The 26,578-nt window shown below is 49.1% G+C and overlaps 1 protein-coding gene across 1 annotated transcript in view; it reads right to left on the bottom strand.

Moving 5' to 3' along the window:
* Positions 1-26,578, bottom strand: part of SLCO2B1 (solute carrier organic anion transporter family member 2B1) — a 379,804-nt gene that overhangs the window by 216,730 nt on the left and 136,496 nt on the right. Inside the window, exons 4-5 of the mRNA XM_069203800.1 lie at positions 13,146-13,308; positions 2,620-2,841 (exon numbers count right to left, since the gene is read on the bottom strand). Of these exons, the coding sequence (XP_069059901.1) occupies positions 2,620-2,841; positions 13,146-13,308 (385 nt within the window). The remainder of the gene's footprint in view (positions 1-2,619; positions 2,842-13,145; positions 13,309-26,578) is intronic.

The raw sequence follows: 26,578 nt of genomic DNA on the forward strand, positions 1-26,578 counted from the left end.
CACAGACCTAACAAAATATACGTTCTCATCTGTCTTCACCACCCCCACCTCCGATACCACCACATCTACTCCACCTTCAGACATCCTCTCCATGTATGCATCGCCCTTGCCACAGAAACACCTGTGTGCTTGGCTCGCAGTTATTTTAATGATGTCTGTTGATGCATCCATGACTGGCAGCTCAAGAGCAAACATCTGGATCTGGATGATGCGTTATCCAACACTATACACTAGCAATACATGCTTTACAACCACAGTCCCAAACATCTCTATACACTATCTCAGCTTCTGAAGAATAGCTATTGGCCAAAAACTGCTGGTGACATTCCCTGCTTAAGGAAACAATCTGTGCTTCTTCAACTGTGATCAAACTACTTAATTCAGAAGAAGACGTTCAGAAATAGCTCATATGTCCACACCACTCACAAAAACCAGCACACATGCTGTTAGTTTATGCTGCTGATTGCCCTTTGAACTGGGTCAAATACGGCTTTTTGTAGGAAGGTAAAGTTTACGTGCAGGAAAAACAGTCACTAACACCTACAGGCCGCTTACCACCTGCAATAGAGACAACATGGCGTTTTAAATCTCAATTATTTCACGCCTAGCCTGCATTTTTGATGTATTCATGAGGAGGCACGTGATGCCAGCCATCACCAGATGGCACCGTATAGTAGCACTGTATCTCTAGCTGTCACTAGATGTGCCCCATATGGTGATACTACCTTGAAATATTTCCAAAGACATTATTTTCCTTTTGAATAAAGTTCTATGAAGTTCTGGGCAAAACCTAGATTATGCCTGTGTCATTTGTGGAATTTGGGGATTTTCGTGTTTTTTCGTGATTCCAGAAATAACTCCACTTTGTGTAATTAGGCGCCATTTGTGTAAATCATTTACTTTGACAGCACTCAAACAACAGAACCCGAGCAGCTGCTGTTCACAGTGCTCTTATTCAAATGTGTCCTAGTGAAAAAAAATTGTCAAGAGGATGCATTTCAACCCAGCACATTCAAGCACAAAATGAGGGATTTTTCATTTCACATAATTATGCATAGTTTGGAGATAATCCACATAATTACGCAAAAACAAATTATGTGAATTTCGCACACATCTGTTTTCAATGGCCCATGGATCCTTTTCTGTTTTTTTAGCTTCCAAAAAAAGAAATCTTTTCAGAAGCATCTTTAATGTTATTGAGCTTTTTTTTCCTGTAATAAGGTATGTTTTTATAAGAGCACACAATGTGTGACAGCTGAAGGTTTAATTGTTTTACCTCTTTCTCTTTAGAGACAAATATTGTATAATATTCTTAATACAGAAATGCTCAGCATTGTGATGAATGTAACCGGCTAGCATAAGTGGATGACCCCGAGGAAGATCTCAGAGATTAAAGGCCCCCAAGGAGATCGAAACCCGTTGGTATGGTGCAGAAGTGCTTGGGGGTCCCTCTTAAAATAGACTGCACCTTAATATTGGATTATTGGGCTTCTATTAGCACCCTCATATGGGTCTTTCCCTTTAAAAAAATGTTGTTTATGGATGTGTTTTGATAACTGTCAGGATCAAAAGATATAATCAGAGTTTGTATTGATTAGGCATTTTATTTATCTTTTGTTTTTATTGATTGTGCAGAGTTGGGCTCAGGAATGATATTCAGAGTTGTTCTCTGTATTTGTGATTTTCGTATTAATTGTATAATTGATTTATGTTCTGAAGTATTTGAAAACACATGAGATTTTGAAAAAATATAATGAATTTGTAATAAATTCAATAGACATTATGAAAAAGGTCTGTATGTCTAAAATTGACTTATGGTGTATGAAGGTCTTTTTTAATTAAATCCATTAAAAATAAAGGCTGTGCAAGTAATACAAGATAATCCTTGCAGTCTTCATAATCGTACTTTGTAAAATGTGTTTGCTTCTTCATAAATGTCCCGGATTTATACAACAACTTTGAGTGCATAAGCTGACTCTGTTTAACATGCTTGACTGCACACACCCATAACTGCATATAGTTGCATGGACATAAGTCATAGAAACAGGCACTTAAGACACAATATAAATCTTTATTAAAGATGAACGAGCGCCTTCGCAAAATACATTTTACATTGTCACAAAGTTGAAAAACATTTGTTGCTTTATCCTGATGTTGGCTGCAAGACCACACTTAGGCAACTTTGGTCTCCCAACCTACGCTATAGAGGCCTTTTGGCTCAGGTTCCTTAGCATCAGGTGAGAAACAGATCTCAGTAACACTGCAGCGGATAGTCAATTGCCTGTCTCTTGCATCCTCACTTAAAGGTCTGGTTCTGCACAGCCTCTTCCTGAATCTGGGGATTTGGATACTTTTTTAGGTAAGCACGCGCTCGACCTTGGCCGTTTATAATCCTGAGAAAGATTTTGTAAAGCCAGAGCTCAATGTTTCATATTAAAGAGTCACTGGAGAAGACCTTGAAAGTCAAGGCAAATTTCCATAAAATAGTGGATAGTCATGCGGTGAATACCTGTCTACCACTACAAAAGGAGACTAATGATGGTATGAACAACGCTAGAAAAACAGAGGCATACCAGTTAAGTGCAACAGTTATGGACAGCTTGAATATGGACAACTTACCTATGTAAAGCGGTGAGTTCCTTTGGCTGGCAAAATCATCAATGTACGAAATACCAAATGGCTGAATAGGGACTCCACCCACTCCGAGGAGAAACTGGCCAATGAAGAGGAAGGAGAGGACATGTGTAGTCGCCTTTGTGGAATGACTGGTGCACTTGGAATTGTTCAAAGTCGTGCTGGTCCCATCCAGCTGACAAATGTCAGTCAGGTTGCTGTACACACCTGTAACATTGGATAACAAAAGATCAGAGACCTATCACCACTCATAAATGGATGTTCGGTAGGTTAAAGTTTAGGAGGAAATTGTAATGTTTGTTTTGAAACAGAGCATATGTTTTTTCTTTTTTATCTTCCCAATTACACAGTTCATTCAGCTAGTCACCATAGAACATTATTGAAATAAAGTTATTCATAAGAGAGATACTCCATAACATGGATACAGCCCAAGGAAACCCAATTCCACTTTAGCGAATTGACTATTTAAATTAATCTAGAGATGGACACGGGCTGAGGATCAAGATTTGGCTCCAAAATATTATCAAGATAGGCACAGATGAGGAGTGCAGATTCACTATTTTAGTACCACATCTACTAAACTTGATATTGTGCAAGCTGAAATCTTGGCGATTATATTGCTGAAGGCCGGCATTGTAGAGTCTAGGAGACTCATGTACGAATTCCATTTAAGGAATCGTAAATTGCGACTAATAACAATTCGCAATTTGTGATTCTTAAATTGGAATGTATAAAATGGGTTTGTCGGAAGAGCCCACAATTTGCATACTGAGTTCTAATGAATCCACTGGTGTTTTGAGAGCCAACCGGTGCATTAATAGATTGGTTTTCAAAACACTGATTTGTAGTGGGTCAAAATTCAACATGCCTCATTAATATGTACGAGGTCGGTCATACATTGAGATCCACTACAATTGACTTCAATGACAGGCATGGTGGACTGCTGCAGACAGCATCCCATCATATCAGTTTTAGATAAAGCAATTTTTCACTAAAATACAGCCTGTTGTCCTCAAAGGAAAACGGGATGTGTTTAAAAAAATAACACAAACATTTTTGGTGAGCAGGCAGTGGTCTCACATTTTTGTGAAAATTCGCAAAAGGGAAAGGGTCCCATTACCACCTCCTTTATTGTGGTGGTAAAATAATGTTTTACCATCAGATTTTGCTCACAACACACTAATACATCCCTAAAAGAATCAGTATTTGGGAAGGGTGCCCTTAAAACACTCCTTCAAAATACCAATTCAGTATCTATTCCCATCACCAGTTAGCAATTTGGTAATATTCGGCAATTGCTAATTGGGATGGTGAATGAAAAAAATGTCATTTTGCTGTCAGAAAGTCCCTGATAATAAGAATCAGCGCCTTACTGATCATAAAATGGCACGATACATGAAGGCCAATAGATCAGTGCGACACAGGTTGTCAGTTCAAGTCAAGATTAAGGCATTTGTGAAGGTTAGTGATCAGCAAACTCTACTGCCTCAATTTTTAACTGTTCATGATTGGCACCTACAATTTGTTAAATCAATTGCAACAGAGGACCTTCTGACCTATTTCACAATCAGAAAGTACTTGCTGCTGACCCCAGGTTTCAGATCTGGGTCACAAGTTAAAATTCAATAGGAAGCAACTCTGGTTTGATCCCTTCAAGCTAGATACATTTACGCGCATTACTTTTGGTAATTGTAGCACCTCTTACAGCTAACAAGGTGGTATGAAGCAGTAAATAAAATATGATCTACTCCTTGGTCACATAGCTCCTTGTACACAATTACTCGTTTTAAGTCTAAAGTAACTCAAGACCTTATTTAAACATGTATAAAATACATGTATAATAGTAATTGAGTCAACCTCCTTAATCCATCAATTTCTTTGGGTCAGGATCCTTCAGTCATTGCCTGAGACATTTCCAACCACATCTTGGATCTCGCTATCCTTCTATTGTTTGTTTGGGTGTATCTTTCCACCTCCCTTGATATTCATGACAAACTATTTTACATCTGAGAAATATGGTCACTCATCAAACTTATTGTCACATTCTGTTACTCATGTTACATATGCATGTACTTCATTGAGTAGCCTTATTTTTCAGTGTAGCATCCACTTTTCTGATGCTGTTATCAGCACTTGCTTAATTTCGTTTTCTCTTTTCAGTCACTGATTGGAGCCTCTGCTCCCAGTCAATATATGTACAGAACTTTAGGCAGCTTCTCTGCTGCTCCACCAATCACTCCCATTTTAATCAACAAGGCAGATTTGTGCTTCTTATAAGATGTATCTGAACAACTTTATTATCTCAGATACATGTTACACCAGTAGCCTTGATCATCAAAGATAATGAACATACTCAACTTAGGTACCAATCTAAGGGCTAGTTACTCAGGTAACAGGTACAACCTCCATGCTCTGATGACTAAACCGGCAAGATGGCTCAGTGCAGCAATACACACAGTGGACTCAAGGTCAAGAGCTCAAAGCACAGCAGTTTACACTAAGGCTTCCATCCTTTCAAGATTGGTAAATTTGTCACCATAAATAGGGCAACAATATTTATTTTGTAGCCACCAGCTGATGAACGTTTCTTTTGTCATCATGTTATATCATCCCAGTAGGCAGGGGAGCAGACATCAAGCCACTTCTCACCCGTCTTGGTGTCTCAGAGCACTGGATATCATGGTAATTAACTTAGATAAAAAATTAGAAGATGCCTTGTGTCTTTAGTAAGAGGTTATGGCGAGGGAATGAAGAGTGTTTCATCCTTCTGACATAACCTGCGGCATTTCTACTCCAAACAAATTCTACCAGGAGCAGCATTCTGAATAGTCTAGATGTTGATTTTTCTGCAGAGTCGGCTGGATGGATTGTTAGTAGTTGAAACTGAGCTCTCACATCCTTTGATCTGGTTTTTCAATTGACTAGTTTTATACTAATTTGAAGCAGGTGATCCTACATAGTAAGTTGCACATCTGGAAAGAGGTAATGACTGTACTACCTACCACTGTAGAACAACTGTTTACGAGGACACCCTGAGGCATCAATGTACAAAGCAAGCATATGTATAATGACAGTGGTTCTTGGTTGAATTGTCTTGGGGACTGAAACATTGACTAATACAGAATTATTGGAGAATTATTGAACAATTATTTGCTTTACACCTATACAGACATAGCCCTAAAATGTGAAATAGCTTTAGGGCGCTAGTCACTGTAGAAATTTGCCAACCAAAAATTCTTACATGTTACCCTTTTAAGTAATAGGCACCATACCTTGTGGGCTACAAGGCCTCCTACATAGAAGTGAAATACTTACTATTTAAAATAGGGTTTCCTCCTGTCATAAAGGGTTATTCTGAAAGGTCTGTTTGCAAATGTAAATGCTGCAGCAGTCAGGCACCACATTATGACTTTGGCAGTATTTTCACAAGACCGCCAAAGCTGCGGGTGCCAGAAGTCTACCAGTGCTGGCGGTCTTCCGCCCACCATATCACAAGTACTGAAGGATTTACGCCACATTTTGGGTGGAAATCCTCCAGTAGTCATGCTGGCGGTCAGAGGCGCAGGGGCGGTTCCACAACACCCCTGCCAAAAGGACTCCACCAGCCGTATTATGACCTGTAATACGGCCTGGCGGTGTCCTGATGGCGGGGTGTTGCAGGCGGTGGAAGCACCAGTTCCCTGCCGGACGACCTACTTGTTGGACAGGATAATTTGATCGTCCAACAGGGGAGTGGGGTGGGAGGGATAAGGGGTGTGTGGGTGCGTGTGTGAGTGGGTGTTGTCTGCGTGTGTGAATGTAAGTGTGTATGCATGTTTGTTGCTTGTGTTTATGCATGTTTGTATGCATGGGTTTATGCGTGTGTGTATAGGTGTGTGTATGCGTGGTTGAATGCATATATGTATGTTGAAGTGAATGAGAGTATGGATGTTGAAGTGAGTGCGTGTATGGATGCATGTGAGTGAATGCGTGTATGGATGCATGTGAGTGAATGCGTGTATGGATGCATGGGAGTCAATGCATGTATGTTAGTGTTGGTAAATGAGTGCATGCGGGTCCATGAATGAGTGTATGCAGGGTGCGTGTGGGTCTCTGCGTGTGTGTATGCGGGGAGGGGGCACTATACTAGGAGGGGATGGGGTGCTAATCTGGTAGGGGGTTAGGGAAGAGGGTGCTGTTCTGGTAGGGGGGTCAGGGAGGGGGGTTCTAGTATTGAGGGGGTAGAGAGTGTACTGGGCTTGCAGGGGGGTGGGGGAGTTATGTGCCAGTGACAGGAAAGAAATGTCCTGTTCCCGGTAGCCTTTCCACCAGGGTTTTCATGGCAGTGCTACCGCCGCAGAAAGCCTGGTGGAAAGCCGACTCCCAATTCCGCCAGTGGTCTTCATTGGACCACCAGTACGGAGATGCTAACCGCTGGCCCGGCAGGTCCAACCTCCCTGGTGGTACAGGCGGGGATGTGGCGGGTTTGCAGAGGCCCACCCGCCACACTCATAATGTGGCGGTCTTCACTGCCATCCCGTCGGATGAGGGTCATAGTCCTTAATCCATGTTTTCCTAATTACCTTGTGGACAGCAAAATATGTGCTTTTGTCCATATGTGAAATTTAACTTCCATGTCATTATTATATTTCATACATCTTATAATAGGACCTTACTGGCAGGGTGCTCATACCATTTGGGATGTTGCCAATCTTACTATTTTTATTGGACCATTGCACATGCTTTTAGGGTTGGTCAGCAGTCATACAGTGTGTAGAGTTGAAAGACCGTCTATACCAATCAGCACAAATTGGGGTGATCACACAAAAAGGAGGTTTTGATGAGAGTATTATAGATTTGTTACATTTTCATTAGATTTATTACATTCTCATTGATTTCATTGATGCACAATGAAAGAATACAAGCCATTCTCCATGCTTTATCTCAGAAGTACAAACTTGTGTCAGGGAAACACTAGTACCACAGGCCATGTTAATTTGTCCATGTGGCAGAATGAGTGCAGCACTTTGGATTTTAGGGGTATGGGGACAATCCATAAAATAGATGTTTTAACCAAGATGTCAGCATGCTGACTGTATTTTCAGTGCAGTGGTATGGTGAGATTTATTGCTAGGATTTAGCTCCATTGCTGCCAATGTGTAATACTTTAATAACTTTCGCCACACATGAACCAGTGCTTATGCAGCCTTCCCAGTATGCTCCTTTTGAAATGTCCTTTTTTTCTGACTACTGGTTTTTCACTGCATAACAGATCGCATCGTCAAATTCCTCTGAACACGTTTGTTCTGGGCTCAATTTCACCAATGGTTCATTAATAAACTTTGCCCAGGAAGAAAACTAGTATTTATCATATTTAATTTGCATCACTTGTAACATTTTCTTTTTATTTCCTTCTTTCCTTTCTTTCTTTTCTTTGTTTCCTTTTTTCTTTCATTTCTCTTGCTCCTGTCTTTCATTCTTTCCCTTTTTCATTTCTTCTTTCTTTCATTATGTTTTTTTATTTCATTCCATCTTTCCTCCTTTCTTGAGTTTCTTTTTTCATTCATTCTTTCATTCCTTAGTTCTTTCCTTTTTTCTTTCATTCCTTTATTTATTCATTCCTTACTTCTTGATTTGCTTTTTTCTTAATTTTTTTTCCTTTGGTATTCCTTTTGTATTCCTTTTTTCTTTTATTATTTCATTACCTTTTTCCTTTCTTTCTTGCTTTGTTTCTTTTGTTCCTTCTTTTGTTCCTTCCTTCTTGCCGTCTTTCTCTCTTGCCATCTTTATTTCACCCCTCCTTTTTACGGTCGAGCCTGCGTTGCATGCGCTCGCGCATGCGTATCGCAGCGAGACGCTTTAGTTATCAGAAAAGGGCTAGGAGCCCTGTCGACGTCACGTCAGTGTGTTTCATTGGTTCGTCGGCTTGCCTAATAAAATCTGTTTGCTTTCATTAGTCGAAGGCATGCACACGTCATGCCTTTTCGGTGGCTAGCCCTCCTCGAGCGCAGCGACCAAGTACAAAAAACATGCGAGGCTCGCTGTTTTCTGTTGGATCGTGGACTACTTTTTCTCTATTTTATTAGCGTGATTTCGCTTGGCAGAAGTCGAGCGCTTTACACAGTTAATTTAACTTTTTCGGTTTAGGTACATAAAAGCACTTTTGCCGATAGATGAAAAGTCGGGTTAGGAGTTTACAACGCGATCAGCTCTAACATGAGCAAACGTGAGACCCGTTGCATTGCAAATGCTTGTTATGATTTCTTTCCAGTTTTCTGTCTTTCATTTCTTTTTCCATTTTTTTTGCTTTCAATCTTTTTTCTTGTTATTCCTTTTCTTCTTCCCCTCTTTTCTCCCCCTCACCTTCTTTCTTGCCTCCTTTCTTGCTTCCTTTCATTTGTCTCGTTCTTTCCTGATTTAATCACTTCTTTCTAGTTTTAATTATTTCTTTCCCTCTTTCCTTCCTTCTACCTGTCTTTAAATCCGCTGCCCCTTCTTTCTTGCCTTCCTTCTTTCTTGCCCTCCTACTTTCCTTCTTTCTGGCCTTCCTTTTTGCCTTCTATATTTTCTTTCCTTTTTGCCTTCTTTCTTTGCTCATTTCCTGCTTTCTTTCCTTCTTTTTTTTCTCAAAGACTAGATGTTAGCAGCCAATAACACAACTATATGTAGGTCTGTGTTAGCCAATAGCTTTTGAATTTACTAAAAGTACGTGTATGACAGCTGCTGATAGGGGTGTTCAGCCATACTATATTAATTTGTCTGTGGTTCTGTGGTCACATTTTTCTCCAACCCACTCGACCACACATCAAGGGGCATCACCTCACCCCATTCAGCCATTGGCTGACTTTACTGTCAGTTGTCAGTTACGACATGCTGCCCTTTCAGAAGGAGCAAATCTACACACAACGTAGTTCCTTCAGTGCCGGGAGTACAATGGTAATGTGTGCCTTTTTTTTTTTTTTTAGATGAAAAAACATTTTTGCCTTTAGTCAGTGTTGGACTTTTGCTTATGCAGGGTCACCTCCTGCCTCCTACCTCCTATTTTTTTCTGACCTGTTTCTGACCTGTTGCTGTTGGCTTTTCAACTCTGAGCACTTTACCACTGCTAACCAGTGCTAAAGTGCATATGCTCTCCGTGTAAATTGTATGTAATTGGTTTATCCATGATTGGCCTATTTGATTTACTAGTAAGTCCCTAGTAAGGTGCACTAGAGGTGCCAGGGCCTGTAAATCAAATGCTACTAGTGGGCCTGCAGCACTGGTTGTGCCACCCACATAAGTAGCTCTGTAATCATGTCTCAGACCTGCCACTGCAGTGTCTGTGTGTGTATTTTTACACTGTAAATTCGACTTGGCAAGTGTACCTACTTGCCAGGCCTAAACCTTCCCTTTTCTTACATGTAAGGCACCCCTAAGGTCGGCCCTAGGTAGCCCCAAGGGCAGGGTGCAGTGTATGGATAAGGGAGGACATATAGTAATGTGATTTATGTGTCCTGACAGTGAAATACTGCCAACTTTGTTTTTCACTGTTGCAAGGTCTGTCTCTCTCATAGGATAATATGGGGGCTACCTTTAAATATGATTAAAGTGTAGATTCCCCTAGAGAGTAGATGGACATGTGGAGTTTGGGGTCCCTGAACTCACAATTTAAAAATACATATTTTCGTAAAGTTGATTTTAAGATTGTGCGTTTGAAAATGCCACTTTTAGAAAGTGAGCATTTTCTTGCTTAAACCATTCTGTGACTCTGCCGTGTTTGTGGATTCCCTGTCTGGGTCAGTTTGACAGTTGGGTTGTTTTTCACCTCACACTAGACAGTGACACAAAGGGGGCTGGGGTGTAACCTGCATTTCCTGATTAGCCATCTCTGCTAGGAGGGAGGGGTGGAGTGGTCACTCTCATCTGAAAGGACTGTGCCTGCCTCTGACAATGCCGGCTCCAACCCCCTGGTGTGTGTCTGAGGCCTTGCCTGGGCAAGGCAGGATTTCACAAGTAGGTGTGAGTCCCCTTTGAAGAAAGGTGACTTCAAAGACTAAAATGGGTATAAGAGGGGCACCCAAATCTACAGACTTTAGAAACACTTCTGGAACCAAGAGGAACCTCTGCCTGGAGAAGAGCTGATAGCTGAGGAGGAAGTGCTGCCCTGCCTGTGACTGTGCTTTGTGGAGCTTTCCTGCAGTGCTGCTTCTGCCAGAGTAAGAGGGCAAAGACTGGACTTTGTGTGCCTTCCATCTTGTGAAGAAATCTCCAAGGGCTTGATTTAGAGCTTGCCTCCTGTTGTTTGAAGTCTCAGGGACAGCAAAGACTTCTCTCTGCCAGCACCTGGGGTCTCTGGAGAGACTCCTGCTCTGACAAGTGGTGCCCTATCCAGTCCCTGGGCCCTTGAAAGGAAAGCTGGTGGAATCCAAGGAAATCGACTTCGGACCACTTCAGACCGACGCCGCCTGCACCTGACGCCGTGACCTTTGCTGGAACGCGACGCTCTTCGCAGGCCCAACGCCACAGCAGCCCCGTTGAAGTCCGCGACTCCGTGGAAGTCGCCGCACCACGTCGTGACCGCCGCCGCTCGAAGTGCACGGATTCAACGTTTCGCACAGACGCCGCGATTCCCGACTTCGCGCATCAGCTTGTTTTCACTCTTCACCAAAGGTACTGTACTTGGGGGTCTACACGACTCTGTGTCCGGAGCCGCTGGTGTCGGCGTGTTGGGAACGACTCCGTCACGACGCCGTGTTAACATCTCACCGAAGCATTTTTGTTTCTAAGTGCTATTTTTGAGTTTAATCTTTAAAAAATCATAACTTGACTTGTGTATGTTGGATTTTTGTCGTTTTGGTCTTGTTTTGTTTAGATAAATATTTCCTATTTTTCTAAACCGGTGTTGTGTCATTTTGTAGTGTTTTCATTAAGTTACTGTGTGTGTTGGTACAAATACTTTACACCTAGCGTTCTGCATTTAAGCCTACTGCTCTGCCAAGCTACCAAGGGGGTAAGCAGGGGTTAGCTGAGGGTGATTCTCTTTTACCCTGACAAGAGTGAGGGTCCTTGCTTGAACAGGGGGTGACCTGGCTGTCAACCAAAGACCCCATTTCTAACAGTCAGAAATTGACAGACAGCTTTCCAAACAAACTTTTGCAAAAGCCATGTGAAAACAAGTACAAAAAATGCCAAAAAGCTGGCGGATGTTGCCAGTCCTAATGATTTTGCCAGCGCTTGTCTTATGAAGTTTCCGTGTGAGAGGGCTTAGTGAAGCTATTTCCAGCAACCTCTCCCACTAGCCACAAAACCTGCACTATATGAAACCTCTCATCTTTAGCTAAATTGATTGTTAGCCAAGTATGTTAATCTTGAAAGGTTCATCATGAATAGCAACAAGCATAACCTTTGTTTCCGGGGGGGGGGTGCATACCACACTTTGGAAAGTGCTAGCATACTAGTTACATTACTGTGAGCCCTTTTGATGCCTTCGACAAATTTTTGCAAAATGCTGCATTCTGCCTGGGGTCTGCTGCTGATTGCAGCATCTACTGAAGAAGAATACAAAAGATCTTCTTTATGACAAATTAATGGCCAGGACTGAAAAGTAGCAACAGTAACATGTCTCCAGTATTATCTCTTACATAAGCATTTACTCGTGTTAATGGACTCTTGTAAATTTACACACGTGTACATGTATTGCAAAGCTGCACTTGCATAATCGAACCTTTGTTTCTCTTTGTCTATGTGGAAGCATTTTCCCTGCGTACAACCAACACCCTCCCTGGACCCACCATTTCAGGAATAAGGAAAACATTGGATAGGGATGTGATCCCACTAATGAAAGTATTACATCTAGCTTCAAGGTAGAAATAGTCCTTTCAAAGTTTTGAGACTATTCAAAAAAGGATATTGGTGTTCAATAACTTTCAATATCAATGAAATGTGTTAACCCTACTCTTCCTCACCCCCTACCCTCTCTCCTGTCTTCACCCTCAGCGTCCTACCTCTCCCTTCCTCCTTACATTCTCCCACCAACCCTCTTCCCTTTACCCATCCTCCTGTACCACTTCATCACCAGCACCTGCATTCTTCCCTTCTACTTAGTGTTTGACCCAGTACCGTGTATGCAGGTACCACTTTTCTTCTAAGGTATAATTTAGCAGTTCTGTCTAAGGCCACATGTTAACCTGTAAAGCACATCTATACGCTGGGTGACCCTGCACTATAGAAATCTGCTAAAAAAATAAAATACATAAATAATTAAATATGCCATCTGGCCCTGGGTTGCCCTATCCCTGCCCAGTGAGCAGATTTACCGATGCAAAATTACATATGGCTAAAACTCAGCGTTAGTTCTTAAGTGTTTAGTGAATATATCACGTTAATTTAAACGTGCAGCACAAGCCATGGCGCTTGCAAGTTTCTCAGCTGCACAAATGGAGTTATGCGTAGGGTCCTAGGTGTCTAACGTCCTGTTTCTAGACTAGTGTCAAAAAACAAAAAACAACATCAGCTTGCATTTCAAATTATATCTGAGCGGAGTAATTTCTTACTTGCAATAGACTGATCATATTCGTATGGTCCCACCATAAAGTGAGGAAGAGACATGATAAATCCAGCAACACAGACTAGCAAAGCACCACAGCCAATCACACGAGGCCTATGGACCCGGCTTCCAAAGTAACTGACGAAGACAATCAGGACCACATTTCCAATCTGCAAAAGAAAATGGACATGGTTACTTAGTAAAACAAGTGCAGCATTATGGCTATACCTCTTTAGATGCTCTAAACATTACCAGTTTTTGCAGGAAATCAAAATCGTAGATTCTTCTATAGGGGTCATTGCTTGCACGTCTCTGCTTTGGGCTGGGAAATGCTCACCAGTTTGATTGCTCTGTCCACATATTGGGTCATTATGTTTAGAGGTCACTTCAATTGTGTAGCATATTCGCCTTGAAATGATGGACAGGCATAACGACATACTTTGGACAATGAACAAGTTATTCCATACATTGGTGATACATGGGCATTGAAGCACACTGTCACCACCACAACCATCATGGCTGAACTTTAATTGTAGTCATATATGTGGTATTCTGACCTCATGGTCAAATAGATGGAGATAGATATGTTTACAGGGAAGCGGGGTAGAGGTTTTATCTTCACTCTGCGATGGCCTCAGACCTTCATAACATGGGAGTGTCCCTTCCTGTGCTGCGGCTTCTTGGATCGTGAGGAGGTAGGTGGGGTGGGGAGCGCTTTGAGGGCTGGTGCCACACTCACTATTAGAGTCACCTGAATATAGAGAAGCGTCAGGGACAGTGAGGCGGGTCTCAAAGCTTCACTTGTCAGTCTGTTCTCTAAAATAAGCTGCAGCTAGCAACTAGGAAGAAAGCAGTCATTTCTGTATTCTAACAAGCAATGCATTCTTGGCTCATGCTTGCCAATAAGATGATGAAGAGAAAGAAACTCTGTAGTGTGCTGCACCTACCATAGGCTGACGACATGGCTTCCATATGTGGTAAAGTTCAGAAATCTACTTCAATACGTGTTTCAATACGAGGGGTAGCAGAGCAAAAGGGAGAAGGGGTGGGTGGGAGGCTAAGCGGAGCAAAGGGGGAAGGGGTGGGTGGGAGGCTAAGCGGAGCAAAGGGGGAAGGGGTGGGTGGGAGGGGAAGCGGAGCAACGGGGTAAAGGGAGGGAAAGTGGAGCAAAAGAAAAAAATGGAAGCGGAGCAAAGGGAGAAGGGGTGGGTGGGAGGCTAAGCGGAGCAAAGGGGGAAGGGGTGGGTGGGAGGGGAAGCGGAGCAAAAGGAAAAATGGAAGCAGAGCAAAAGGGAGAAGGGGTGCGTGGGAGGGGAAGCGGAGCAAAAGGGAGAAGGGGTCGGTGGGAGGGGAAGCGGAGCAAAAGGGAGAAGGGGTGGGTGGGAGGTGTAGCGGAGCAAAAGGGAGAAGGGGTGGGTGGGAGGTGAAATGGAGCAAAAGGGGAAGGGGTGGGTGGGAGGGGAAGCGGAGGAAAGGGGGAAGGGGTGGGTGTGAGGGGAAGCGTAGCATAGGGAGTAGGGGTGGGTGTGAAGGGAAACGTAGCAAAGTGAGTAGGGGTGGGTGGGAAGGGAAGCGTAGCAAAGGGAGTAGGGGTGGGTGGGAGGGGAAGCGTAGCAAAGGGAGTAGGGGTGGGTGGGAGGGGAAGCGTAGCAAAGGGAGTAGGGGTGGGTGGGAGGGGAAGCGTAGCAAAGGGAGTAGGGGTGGGTGGGAGGGGAAGCGTAGCATAGGGAGTAGGGGTGGGTGGGAGGGGAAGCGTAGCAAAGGGAGTAGGGGTGGGTGGGAGGGGAAGCGTAGCAAAGGGAGTAGGGGTGGGTGGGAAGGGAAGCGTAGCAAAGGGAGTAGGGGTGGGTGGGAGGGGAAGCGTAGCAAAGGGAGAAGGGGTGGGTGGGAGGGGAAGCGTAGCAAAGGGAGAAGGGGTGAGTGGGAGGGGAAGCGTAGCAAAGGGAGAAGGGGTGGGTGGGAGGGGAGTGCATGGCAAAGGGAGAAGGGGTGGGTGGGAGGGGAGTGCATGGCAAAGGGAGAAGGGGTGGGTGGGAGGGGAGTGCATGGCAAAGGGAGAAGGGGTGGGTGGGAGGGGAAGCGGAGCAAAAGGGGAAGGGGTGGGTGGGAAGCGGAGCAAAAGGGGAAGGGGTGGGTGGGAGGGGAAGTGAAGCAAAAGGGGAAGGGGTGGGAGGGGAAGCGAAGCAAAAGGGGAAGGGGGAAGGGGTGGGTGGGAGAGGAAGCAGAGCAAAGGGGTGGTGGGAGGGGAAGCGGAGCAAAGGGGGAAGGGGTGGGTGGGAGGGGAAGCGGAGCAAAGGGGGAAGGGGTGGGTGGGAGGGGAATCAGAGCAAAGGGGGAAGGGGTGGGAGGGGAAGCGGAGCAAAAGAGGGAATGGAAGCAGAGCAAAAGGGAGAAGGGGCGGGTGGCAGGGGAAGCAGAGCAAAAGGGAGAAGGGGTGGGTTGGGAGAGGAAGCAGAGCAAAAGGGTTGGGTGGGAGGGGAAGCAGACCAAAAGGGAGAAGGGGTGGGTGGGAGGGGAACCAGATTAAAAGGGAGAAGAGGTGGGTGGGAGGGGAACCAGAGCAACAGGGAGAAGAGGTGGGTGGGAGGGGAACCAGAGCAACAGGGAAAGGGGCGGGTGGGAGGGGAACCAGAGCAACAGGGAAAGGGGCGGGTGGGAGGGGAACCAGAGCAACAGGGAAAGGGGCGGGTGGGAGGGGAACCAGAGCAACAGGGAAAGGGGCGGGTGGGAGGGGAACCAGAGCAACAGGGAAAGGGGCGGGTGGGAGGGGAACCAGAGCAACAGGGAAAGGGGCGGGTGGGAAGGGAACCAGAGCAACAGGGAAAGGGGCGGGTGGGAGGGGAACCAGAGCAACAGGGAAAGGGGCGGGTGGGAGGGGAACCAGAGCAACAGGGAAAGGGGCGGGTGGGAGGGGAACCAGAGCAACAGGGAAAGGGGCGGGTGGGATGGGAACCAGAGCAACAGGGAAAGGGGTGGGTGGGAGGGGAACCAGAGCAACAGGGTAACAGGGAAAGGGGCGGGTGGGAGGGGAACCAGAGAAACAGGGTAACTCGGAAAGGGGCGGGTGGGAGGGGAACCAGAGCAACAGGGCAACAGGGAAAGGGGCGGGTGGGAGGGGAACCAGAGCAACAGGGCAACAGGGAAGGGGCTGGTGGGAGGGGGGCCAGGGCAACAGGGGAAGGGGCTGGTGGGAGGGGGGCCAAGGCAACAGGGGAAGGGGCGGGTGGGAGGGGGGCCAAGGCAACAGGGGAAGGGGCGGGTGGGAGGGGGGGCCAAGGCAACAGGGGAAGGGGCGGGTGGGAGGGGGGGGCCAAGGCAACAGGGGAAGGGGCGGGTGGGAGGGGGGCCAAGGCAACAGGGGAAGGGGCGGGTGGGTGGGGGGCCAGGGCAACAGGGGAAGGGGCGGGTGGGAGGGGAACCAGAGCAACAGGGGAAGGGGCGGGTGGGAGGGGAACCAGAGCAACAGGGGAAGGGGCGGGTGGGAGGGGAACCAGAGCAACAGGGGAAGGGGCGGGTGGGAGGGGAACCAGAGCAACAGGGGAAGGGGCGGGTGGGAGGGGAACCAGAGCAACAGGGGAAGGGGCGGGTGGGAAGCCTAACCGGAGCAACGCGGGAAGGGGCGGGTGGGAGGGCTAACTGGAGCAACGCGGGAAGGGGTGGGTGGGAGGGCTAACTGGAGCAATGCGGGAAGGGGCGGGTGGGAGGGCTAACCGGAGCAACCGGGGAAAGGGTGAGTGGGAGGGCTAACCGGAGCAACCGGGGAAAGGGTGGGTGGTTTGGGCTAACCGGAGTAACTGGGGAAAGAGTGGGTGGGAGGGATAACCGGAGCAACCGGGGAAGGGGTGGGCGGATGGGCTAACTGGAGCAACCGGGGAAGGGGTGGGTGGGTGTGCTAACTGGAGCAACCGGGGAAGGGGTGGGTGGGTGGTCTAACCGGAGCAACCGGGAAAGGGGTGGGTGGGTGGCCTAACCGGAGCAACCGGTGGAAGGGGTGGGTGGGCTAACCAGAGCAAAGAGGGAAGGGGTGGGTGGGTGGTCTAACCAGAACAACGGGGTAAGGGGTGGGTGGGTGGGCTAACTGGAGCAACAGAAGTAGTGGGTGGTCTAAATGGAGCAATGGGGGAAGGGGTGGGTGGGAGGGACAAGTGGAGCAATGGGGGAAGGGGTGGGTGGGAGGGACAAGTGGTGCAACAGGGGAAGGGTGAGCAGGAGGGATAACAGGAGCAACGGGGGAAGGGGTGGGTGGGAGGGATAACCGGAGCAACGGGGGAAGGGGTGGGTGGGAGGGATAACCGGAGCAACGGTGGAAGGGGTGGGTCGGAGGTATAACCGGAGCAACGGGGGAAGGGGTGGGTCGGAGGTATAACCGGAGCAACGGGGGAAGGGGTGGGTGGGACGGATAATCGGAGCAACGTGGGAAAGGTTGGGTGGGAGGGATAAGCAGATGAGGGAAAGGGTGGGGGAACTAGAGCAACAGGGGAAGGGGTGGGTGTGAGGGAGGGGAACTAGAGCAACAGGGGAAAGGGCGGGAGGGAGGGGAACTAGAGCAACAGGGGAAAGGGCGGGTGGGAGGGGAACTAGAGCAACAGGGGAAAGGGCGGGTGGGAGGGGAACCAGAGCAACAGGGGAAGGGGCGGGTGGGAGCCCTGACCAGAGCAACGGGGGAAGGGGTGGGTGAGAGGACTAACCGGAGCAACCGGGGAAAGGGTGGGAGGGAGGGCTAACCAGAGCAGCTGGGGAAAGGGTGGGTGGGAGGGCTAACCGGAGCCACCGGGGAAAGGGTGGGTGGGAGGTCTAACCAGAGCAACCGGGGAAAGGGTGGGTGGGAGTGCTATCCAGAGCAACCGGGTAAAGGGTGGGCTAACTGGAGCAACAGGGGAAAGGGTGGGTGGGAGGGCTAACCGGAGCAACCGGGGAAAGGGTGGGTGGGAGGTCTAACCGGGGAAAGGGTGGGTGGGAGGGCTAACCGGAGCGACTGGGGAAAGAGTGGGTGGGAGGGCTAACCGGAGCAACCAGGGAAGGGGTAGGTGGGTGGTCTAACCGGAGCAACGGGGGGAAGTGGTGGCTGGGTGGTCTAACTAGAGCAATGGGGGAAGGGGTGGGTGGTCTAACTGGAGCAAAGGAGGAAGGGGTGGGTGGGTGGTCTAACTGGAGCAACGGGGGAAGGGGTAGGTGGGTGGTCTAACCGGAGCAACAGGGGAAGTGGGTGGTCTAACTAGAGCAACGGGGCAAGGGGTGGGTGGGAGGGATAACCGTAGCACTGGGGGAAGGGGTGGGTGGGAGAGATAACCGGAGCAATGGGGGAGGGGTGGGTGGGAGGGATAACAGGATCAACAGGGGAAGGTGTGGGTGGGAGGGATAACCGGATCAACGGGGGAAGAGGTGGGTGGGAGGGCTAACCGGATCAACAGGGGGAGGGGTGGATGGGAGGGATAACCGGAGCAACAGGGGGAGGGATAACCAGAGCATTGGGGAAGTGAACCAGAGCAACAGGGAAGGGGTGGGTGGGAGGGTGAACCAGAGCAATTGGGAAGGGGCGGGTGGGAGGGTGAACCAGAGCAACGGGGAAGGGGTGTGTGGGAGGGAGAACGAGAGCAACGGGGGAAGGGGTGGGTGGGAGGGAGTACCAGAGCAACTGTGGAAGGGGTGGGTGGGAGGCATAACCAGAGCAACTGTGGAAGGGGTGGGTGGGAGGCATAACCAGAGCAACTGTGGAAGGGGTGGGTGGGAGGGATAACCAGAGCAACTGGAGAAGTGAACCAGAGCAATGGGTGAATGGGTGGATGGGAGGGGAACCGTAGCTGCAGGGGGAAGGGGTGTGTGGGAAGGTAACCATAGCTACAGGGGTAAAGGGTGGGTAGGAGGGAAACCCTAGCTATGGAGGGAAGGGGTCGGTGGGAGGGAAACCATAGCTACGAAGGGAAGGGGCAGGAGGGAGTCAAACTATAGCTACGAAGGGAAGGGGTGGGTGGGAGGGAAACCGCAGCTATGTAGGGAAGGGGTGGGTGGGAGGGATAACCAGAGTAACGGGGGAGGGGGTGGGATGGATAACTGGAGCAACAAGGGGAGGGGTGGGTGGGAGGGATAACTGGAGCAACAAGGGGAGCGGTGGGTGGGAGGGATAACTGGAGCAACGGGGGTGGGGTGGGAGGGATAACTGGAGCAACGGGGGAGGGGTGGGTGGGAGGGATTAACTGGAGCAACGGGGGAGGGGTGGGTGGGAGGGATAACTGGAGCAACGGGTGAGAGGTGGGTGGGAGGGATAACTGGAGCAACGGGTGAGGGGTGGGTGGGAGGTATAACTGGAGCAACGGGTGAGGGGTGGGTGGGAGGGATAACTGGAGCAACGGGTGAGGGGTGGGTGGGAGGGATAACTGGAGCAATGGGGGAAGTGAACCAGAGCAACGGGGAAGAGGTGGGTGGGGGGAGAACCAGAGCAACAGGGGAAGTGAACCAGAGCAATGGGTGAATGGGTGGATGGGAGGGGAACCGTAGTTACAGGGGGGAAGGGGTGTGTGGGAAGGTAACCGTAGCTACAGGGGAAGAAGTGGGTAGGAGGGAAACCCTAGCTACGTAGGGAAGGGGTCCGTGGGAGGGAAACCATAGCTATGAAGGGAAGGGGTGGGTGGGAGGGAAACCGTAGCTACGAAGGAAAGGGGAGGGTGGGAGGGAAACCCTAGCTACGAAGGAAAGGGGCGGGTGGGAGGGAAATTGTAGCTACGAAGGAAAGGGGCGGGTGGGAGGGAAACCGTAGCTACGAAGGAAAGGGGCGGGTGGGAGGGAAACCGTAGCAATGAAGGGAAGGGGCGAGTGGGAGGAACAATGGGGGGAAGGGGTGAGTCGGAGGAGCAACAGGGGTAGGGGTGGGTGGGAGGGGGATCCAGAGCAACGGGGGAAGGGGCGGGTGGGAGGGGGATCCAGAGCAACGGGGGAAGGGGCAGGTGGGAGGGGGATCCAGAGCAACGGGGGAAGGGGCGGGTGGGAGGGGGATCCAGAGCAACGGGGGAAGGGGCGGGTGGGAGGGGGATCCAGAGCAACGGGGGAAGGGGCGGGTGGGAGGGGGATCCAGAGCAACAGGGGAAGGGGCGGGTGGGAGGAGGATCCAGAGCAACGGGGGAAGGGGCGGGTGGGAGGGGTATCCAGAGCAACAGGGGAAGGGGCGGGTGGGAGGGGGATCCAGAGCAACAGGGGAAGGGGCGGGTGGGAGGGGGATCCAGGGCAACGGGGAAGGGGCGGGTGGGAGGGGGATCCAGAGCAACGGGGGAGGGGGATCTAGAGTAATGGGGGAGGGGCGGGTGGGAGGGGGATCCAGAGCAACGGGGGAAGGGGCGGGGGATCCAGAGCAACAGGGGAAGGGGCGTGTGGGAGGGGTACCAGAGCAAAGGGGGAAGGGGTGGGTGGGAGGGGAACCAGAGCAACGGGGGAAGGGGCAGTTGGGAGGGGTAACTGAGCAACTGGGGAAGTCAACCAGAGCAACGGGGGGAAGGGGTGGGTAGGAGGTGGATTCAGAGAAATGGCTGGGGTGGGGGATCCAGAGCAATGGCGGGGGAAGGGATGGGTGGGAGGGGGATCCAGGGCAACGGAAGGGGTGGGTGGGAGGGGGAAGGAGAGCAACGGGGGAAGGGGTGGGTGGGAGGGAGGGGGAAGGAGAGCAACGGGGAAGGGGTGGGTGGGAGGGGGATCCAGAGCAGCGGGGGAAGGGGCGGGTGGGAGGGGGATCCAGAGCAGCGGGGGAAGGGGCGGGTGGGAGGGGGATCCAGAGCAGCGGGGGAAGGGGCGGGTGGGAGGGGGATCCAGAGCAACGGGGGAAGGGGCGGGTGGGAGGGGGATCCAGAGCAACGGGGGAAGGGGCGGGTGGGAGGGGGATCCAGAGCAACGGGGGAAGGGGCGGGTGGGAGGGGGATCCAGAGCAACGGGGGAAGGGGCGGGTGGGAGGGGTATCCAGAGCAACGGGGAAGGGGCGGGTGGGTGGGATAACTGAGCAACTGGGGAAGTCAACCAGAGCAACGGGGGAAGGGGTGGGTGGGAGGTGGATTCAGAGCAATGGCTGGGGTGGGGGATCCAGAGCAATAACGGGGGAAGGGATGGGTGGGAGGGGGATCCAGGGCAACGGAAGGGGTGGGTGGGAGGGGGAAGGAGAGCAACGGGGGAAGGGGCGGGTGGGAGGGAGGGGGAAGGAGAGCAACGGGGAAGGGGCGGGTGGGACGGAGAAGGAGATCAGGGGGGGAAGGGGTGGGTGGGAGGGGGATCCAGAGCAGCGGGGGAAGGGGCGGGTGGGAGGGGGATCCAGAGCAGCGGGGGAAGGGGCGGGTGGGAGGGGGATCCAGAGCAGCGGGGGAAGGGGCGGGTGGGAGGGGGATTCAGAGCAGCGGGGGAAAAGGCGGGTTGGGAGGGGGATCCAGAGCAGCGGGGGAAAGGGCGGGTTGGGAGGGGGATCCAGAGCAGCGGGGGAAAGGGTGGGTGGGAGGGGGATCCAGAGCAGCGGGGGAAGGGGTGGGTGGGAGGGGGATCCAGAGCAGCGGGGGAAGGGGTGGGTGGGAGGGGGATCCAGAGCAGAGGGAGGGAACAGAAGCAACAGGGAATGGGGCGGGTGGGAGGGAACAGAAGCAACAGGGAATGGGGCGGGTGGGAGGGAACAGAAGCAACAGGGAATGGGGCGGGTGAGAAAGGGGTGGGTGGCTGGGAACAGAAATAACAGGGGAAGCGACAGATAGGAGGGAACAGAAGCAACAGGTGAAGAGGCAGGTGGGAAGGAAAAGAAGCAACAGACGAAAGTGGCGGGTAGGAGGTAACAGGAGCAACAGGGGAATGGATGGGTAGGAATTTAGTTCCAATATGCAGGAGTTTAAGGCATGCAGGGACACAGTACAATGGTTTATGACAGCAATCAGGAAATCAAAATTCAGAAGAGGATGAAAAGTTCTCAGAAGATGGAGACTGGCGAGTTACATTTATTCTAGCTCAGGAGGGAAAAACAACTACTATACTAATTATTTTATGACTCCACTAAGCATACTGTTAAGTAACATTCACTGAGTTGATTCCCCTAGGAAGAGGAAAGCATTGCTTAAATAGTTGACATACACAATGTTAATTTTGGTTAGCAGATCTACCCAGATAATCTAAATGTAGGTCCCAGCACCAGTTTCAGTCTACATACTAAAGCAAAATGAGGAGGGACAGCGATTTTGAGGAGTCAGAATGTATCCTTCACTCTACAATATAAATCTACAGCTATAGAGGGAAGAGCTGCAGGTGTACTGAGAATGCACCTTCTCACACTATTATCTGTATGTGGCCCAAATAAAAGCATAGAAGAATTATTTCTAGTTTCTTTCCCACCTATCCCATAGTTCCCAAAAGGAAGCCTCTTGGCAGGAGTGGACTTTAATGCCCTTCTACAACCGGAATATGATAGGTCAATAGCATACTATAATAATGAACCCGCACGTTGGCACTGCAACAAGGAATACAAGTTTTAAACTTGATGGATGTATGGAGAGAACTACACTGAGGGAAAGGGACTACATATTTCTCACCCGTGCACCATACCCGACTTTTTTCTTGTTACAATTTCCCTTAGATAGGCAATGATAGAACCCACTATTGTAGTACAACGTCTATCAGACCATGTCCCAATTACACTATTATTAGACCTCATCATATTCAGGGGACTCCCGACCCCCATGTGATATGTCAACAAAGTTGCTTTCTGTGACCAAGTATTACTGGATTTCATACAGACATCCCCTGACCACTATTGAGGGGAAAAACAACAGAAGTAATCCTGGAAACCTGACATTCCTCCGTAAAAGAATTGTTGTCCAAAGATTTTCATATTTGATTTGGGATTTTGGATCATTAGGGAAATAATTTAGCTTGGGTAGACATTGCTGATCCGAGACAATTTTTTCTGGATGATATTGTTAAAAATGGCAGATGTGTTGCAGTTTTGATGTAATATTTCAGGAACCATGAGACCTATATACTTCATTTGGCTTCAGCAGTCGCTTGACAGCAATAGAGGACCAGGATGAGGAAAATGAGTTGGAGAAGAAAGGAGAGAACCTGGAAACAGTTCCTGAGATGCAGCACACATGGGAAGGGGATGTCTTGCCTCCCGGAGCGGAAAGCAGTGTGTTTTCCCAATTTCTGTCCCCAGAGGAGATGGCAGACTTGGACGTTTATGTGGAGCTCAGGTTGCAGATGGTCAAACTCAAGATGGAGGAGAGAAAAAAATACTGTTAGCTCATGAACTTATTTTTAAAGAGTAGGACCTGAGGGCCAAACAGCTGTTACAGTCTTGCAAGAATGGTGGCAGTGAAGCTGAGACAGAAGTGTCCAGGGTTAGTGGGTTTGACCCAGGACTACCCAAGGGGATTGTCCCCAGGTACCAGGAGATGGATGACATTAACAAATGGCTGATAGCTTTTGAGGGGGCCCTCAAGATGAGGAGGGTGAGTTCTCAATACTAGTGTTTACTCCTGTGGGCCTTGATCTCAGTGGCGGGAAAAGACCGGCTCTAGACCTTAGAAGGAGAAGAGGCTGGCTCATATCCCCACCTGAATCAGAGCTTTATCAGAAGGTTTGGTCTAAACCCTGAGCAGAACAGGATGAAGTTTAGAGACACCCAGGAAGTCAGTACCAAGTCATGGGTTGACTTTGTAGACATGTATGTCATGGCATGGGATACAATGTAACAAGCTAAGTACCTATGAGGGGCTGTACAATTTAGTCATGAAAGAGTACATATGAGCAAATTGCACATCGGAAACGTTACATCATTATCTAGTTGACTCTTAGTTGACTCTAAGATGTATAATCACAGGGAGCTGGGCTAGACAGCTGATGTGTGGGTTTGCCCCCGGGTGACGAAGAAGAAACATGGAGGTGATCAGGGAAAGCCCTGGTTAACCAAGATAAAAGGCAGAAACAGTCCTCAAAAGGTTCCCAAATTCCAGACCAAGGAGGGAATTCCAAGAACTATTCCGATTATAAGGACAAGGGGTATCCGGAAAGAAATTTTGACCCTACAAAGGGAGGGTTGTGTTTTAATTGTTTGCTGTCAGGACACAAACAGGGAGCTGCAAACTGCTTAAAGAAGCCCCTCCACTGGTGGGCGGTCTAAGGGGATTGCAAGTGTAGGGGTGAAAGTATGCCTGGAAATGGGGAATGGGTTTTCACAGGTGACCTTCTTTCTGTGGGTGGGGTGGAAGTTGCAACCTTGGCAACCTTATTTCCAAGCATTGAGAAGTACAGGCAAAGGCCTGAAATCAAAGGGACAGAGGTTGAGACTCTGAGGGATACAGGAGCCAGTGTGACTGACCATGGGGTTGGACAAACTGGTTTCCCTTTAGCAGGTTCTCCCTGGTATGTTTCACCAAGTACCTATGCAGATAACAGAGCTAATCTCCATCCCATGGCAATGACGAGCTTGGACTGGGTAGGTGGGACAGGCCCTAAGAAGGTAGTTGTGTCTCTTGCATTCCCAGTAGACTGTCTATTGGGAAATGATGTTGAAGCTTCTGAGTGGTCAGGGGTGGAAAGGCAGGTCAGTGCTCAGATGCTGGACCTGCCTGAGTATGTCTGTGCTGTGATGAATACACAGACTGCACATCAGGGGAGTAATGGACACTTGGACCCTGGAACAATGGTCAAAGCCTCCAAGAGCAAGTGAGAGGGCAAAGGGTCTGGTGAGCCATCCCAAGGAACTCAAGAGGTCCAAGGGGATTCCAACCCTGAGGGGGAAGATCTGGTGCCAGAAAGAGGGACTCCACCCCTACAAGGTCTGCCTGATTTGACAGAATTGCAAGAAGCTAGTGGACCTATCAGAGAGGAGCTGTGCCAGGGACAAAGGGATTGTCCCACTCTTGAGGGCCTGAGGTGGTCTGCACCAGGCAAGAAAAGGCAAAAAAAGGGTGATGTTGTTGGTTTCCAAAGAGTCTACTAGAAGGATGGAGTTTTTTGTACTGAGGCCAGGGACCACAAACTAGGGGCAACCAGAAGAGTTGTTGTTCCGCTGAACTACAGAGAGTTCCTCTACATATTGGCTCATGACCTACTCTTAACTGGACTTTTAAGACAAACCAAGACCTGGAACAGGTTGCTCAACATTTCTATTGGCCCTTTATGTCTGCCAAGGTCAAGGCATTTTGCAGCTCCAATGTATCCACCTAGCCAGTGGCATGACAGGGGGTAAGCTAAAGGTTCCCTTGATACCACTGCCAGACGTTGGGACTACTTTTGAGAGGGTGGGGATTGACATTGTTGGTCCCCTACGCCCACCAAGTTCCTTTGGGAACAGATATATATCTTGATGGTAGTGGACCATGCCACCAGATACTCAAATACCCCTCAAGACAATCACTGCTCCCACAGTGGCCAGAGCCATACTTAGCATCTTCACCAGAGGCTTTCACAAGGACATGGTCTCAGACAGGGGGATTAACTTTATGTCTGCCTATCATACAAGTTCATCACCCCAATACCATCCCCAGACCAATGGTCTGATGGAAAAATTCAATAAGCCCCTTAAGGGCATGATCATGGGCTTATACAAGCTCGGGATGAGGTGGGAAGTTCACCTCCCATGCCTGCTGTTTGTTTTTTTACACAGCGGTGTCACAGAAAGGGATTGATTTTAGCCCCTTTGAGTTACTGTTTGGCCATCCTATAAGAGGGCATTGTGTTTGTTTAGAGACGCATGGAAAAAACCTCTGAAAGAGCCCAAAAGCTGGATTATTATATGTTAGGTCTACCGTCCTGCATAGCAGAGTACATGAAGAAAGCAAGCTGCAGGACAGCCTAAAGCTTATTGAGCTTGGGAATGACCAGAAGACTATGATGCCGGAGTATCATCCATGGCAATTGATGTGGGTGTTGGAGCTTGTGGCCCCCATGGCCCTCCAGAACAAATGGACTGGCCGCTACCACATTCTGGAGAAAAAGGTGGAGGTCAGTGAAGTGCCATAGACTGCAGTAGTGGAGTACAGTGGAGTCGTGTGTGATGGAATAGACTATATTAACTGTGGAGGAGCGGCGTAGAGGGAGATGAGTAGAGTGTTGTAAAGTGCTATAGAGTAAATTAGAGTGTTCTATGGTGGCATTGAGGAGAACATTGTTGTACAGTGTAGTGCTAAACAGTAGAGTATAGTGTGGTACAGTGAACGGGCTTAGACTGCAGTTGAGTGATGTATAATGTTGTTCAGTGGAGTATAGTGGAGTGACGTAGAGTGGAGTGGATTTACATACAGTGAAACAGCACAGAGTGCAATGGCGTAGGATGGAGTGGTGTACGGTAGTCTTGCTGACTGCAGTGGCTTAGAGTGTAGTTCCATATAGTGGAATAACATATGGAAGAGTGTTGTAGAGTGGAGTGGGGTGGAGTGCAGAGACAAACACTGGTTAGAGTTAAATACAGTTACATACAGGGGAGTGGCA

Source organism: Pleurodeles waltl, chromosome 8, assembly GCF_031143425.1.
Source record: "Pleurodeles waltl isolate 20211129_DDA chromosome 8, aPleWal1.hap1.20221129, whole genome shotgun sequence".
Taxonomy (NCBI): domain Eukaryota; kingdom Metazoa; phylum Chordata; class Amphibia; order Caudata; family Salamandridae; genus Pleurodeles; species Pleurodeles waltl.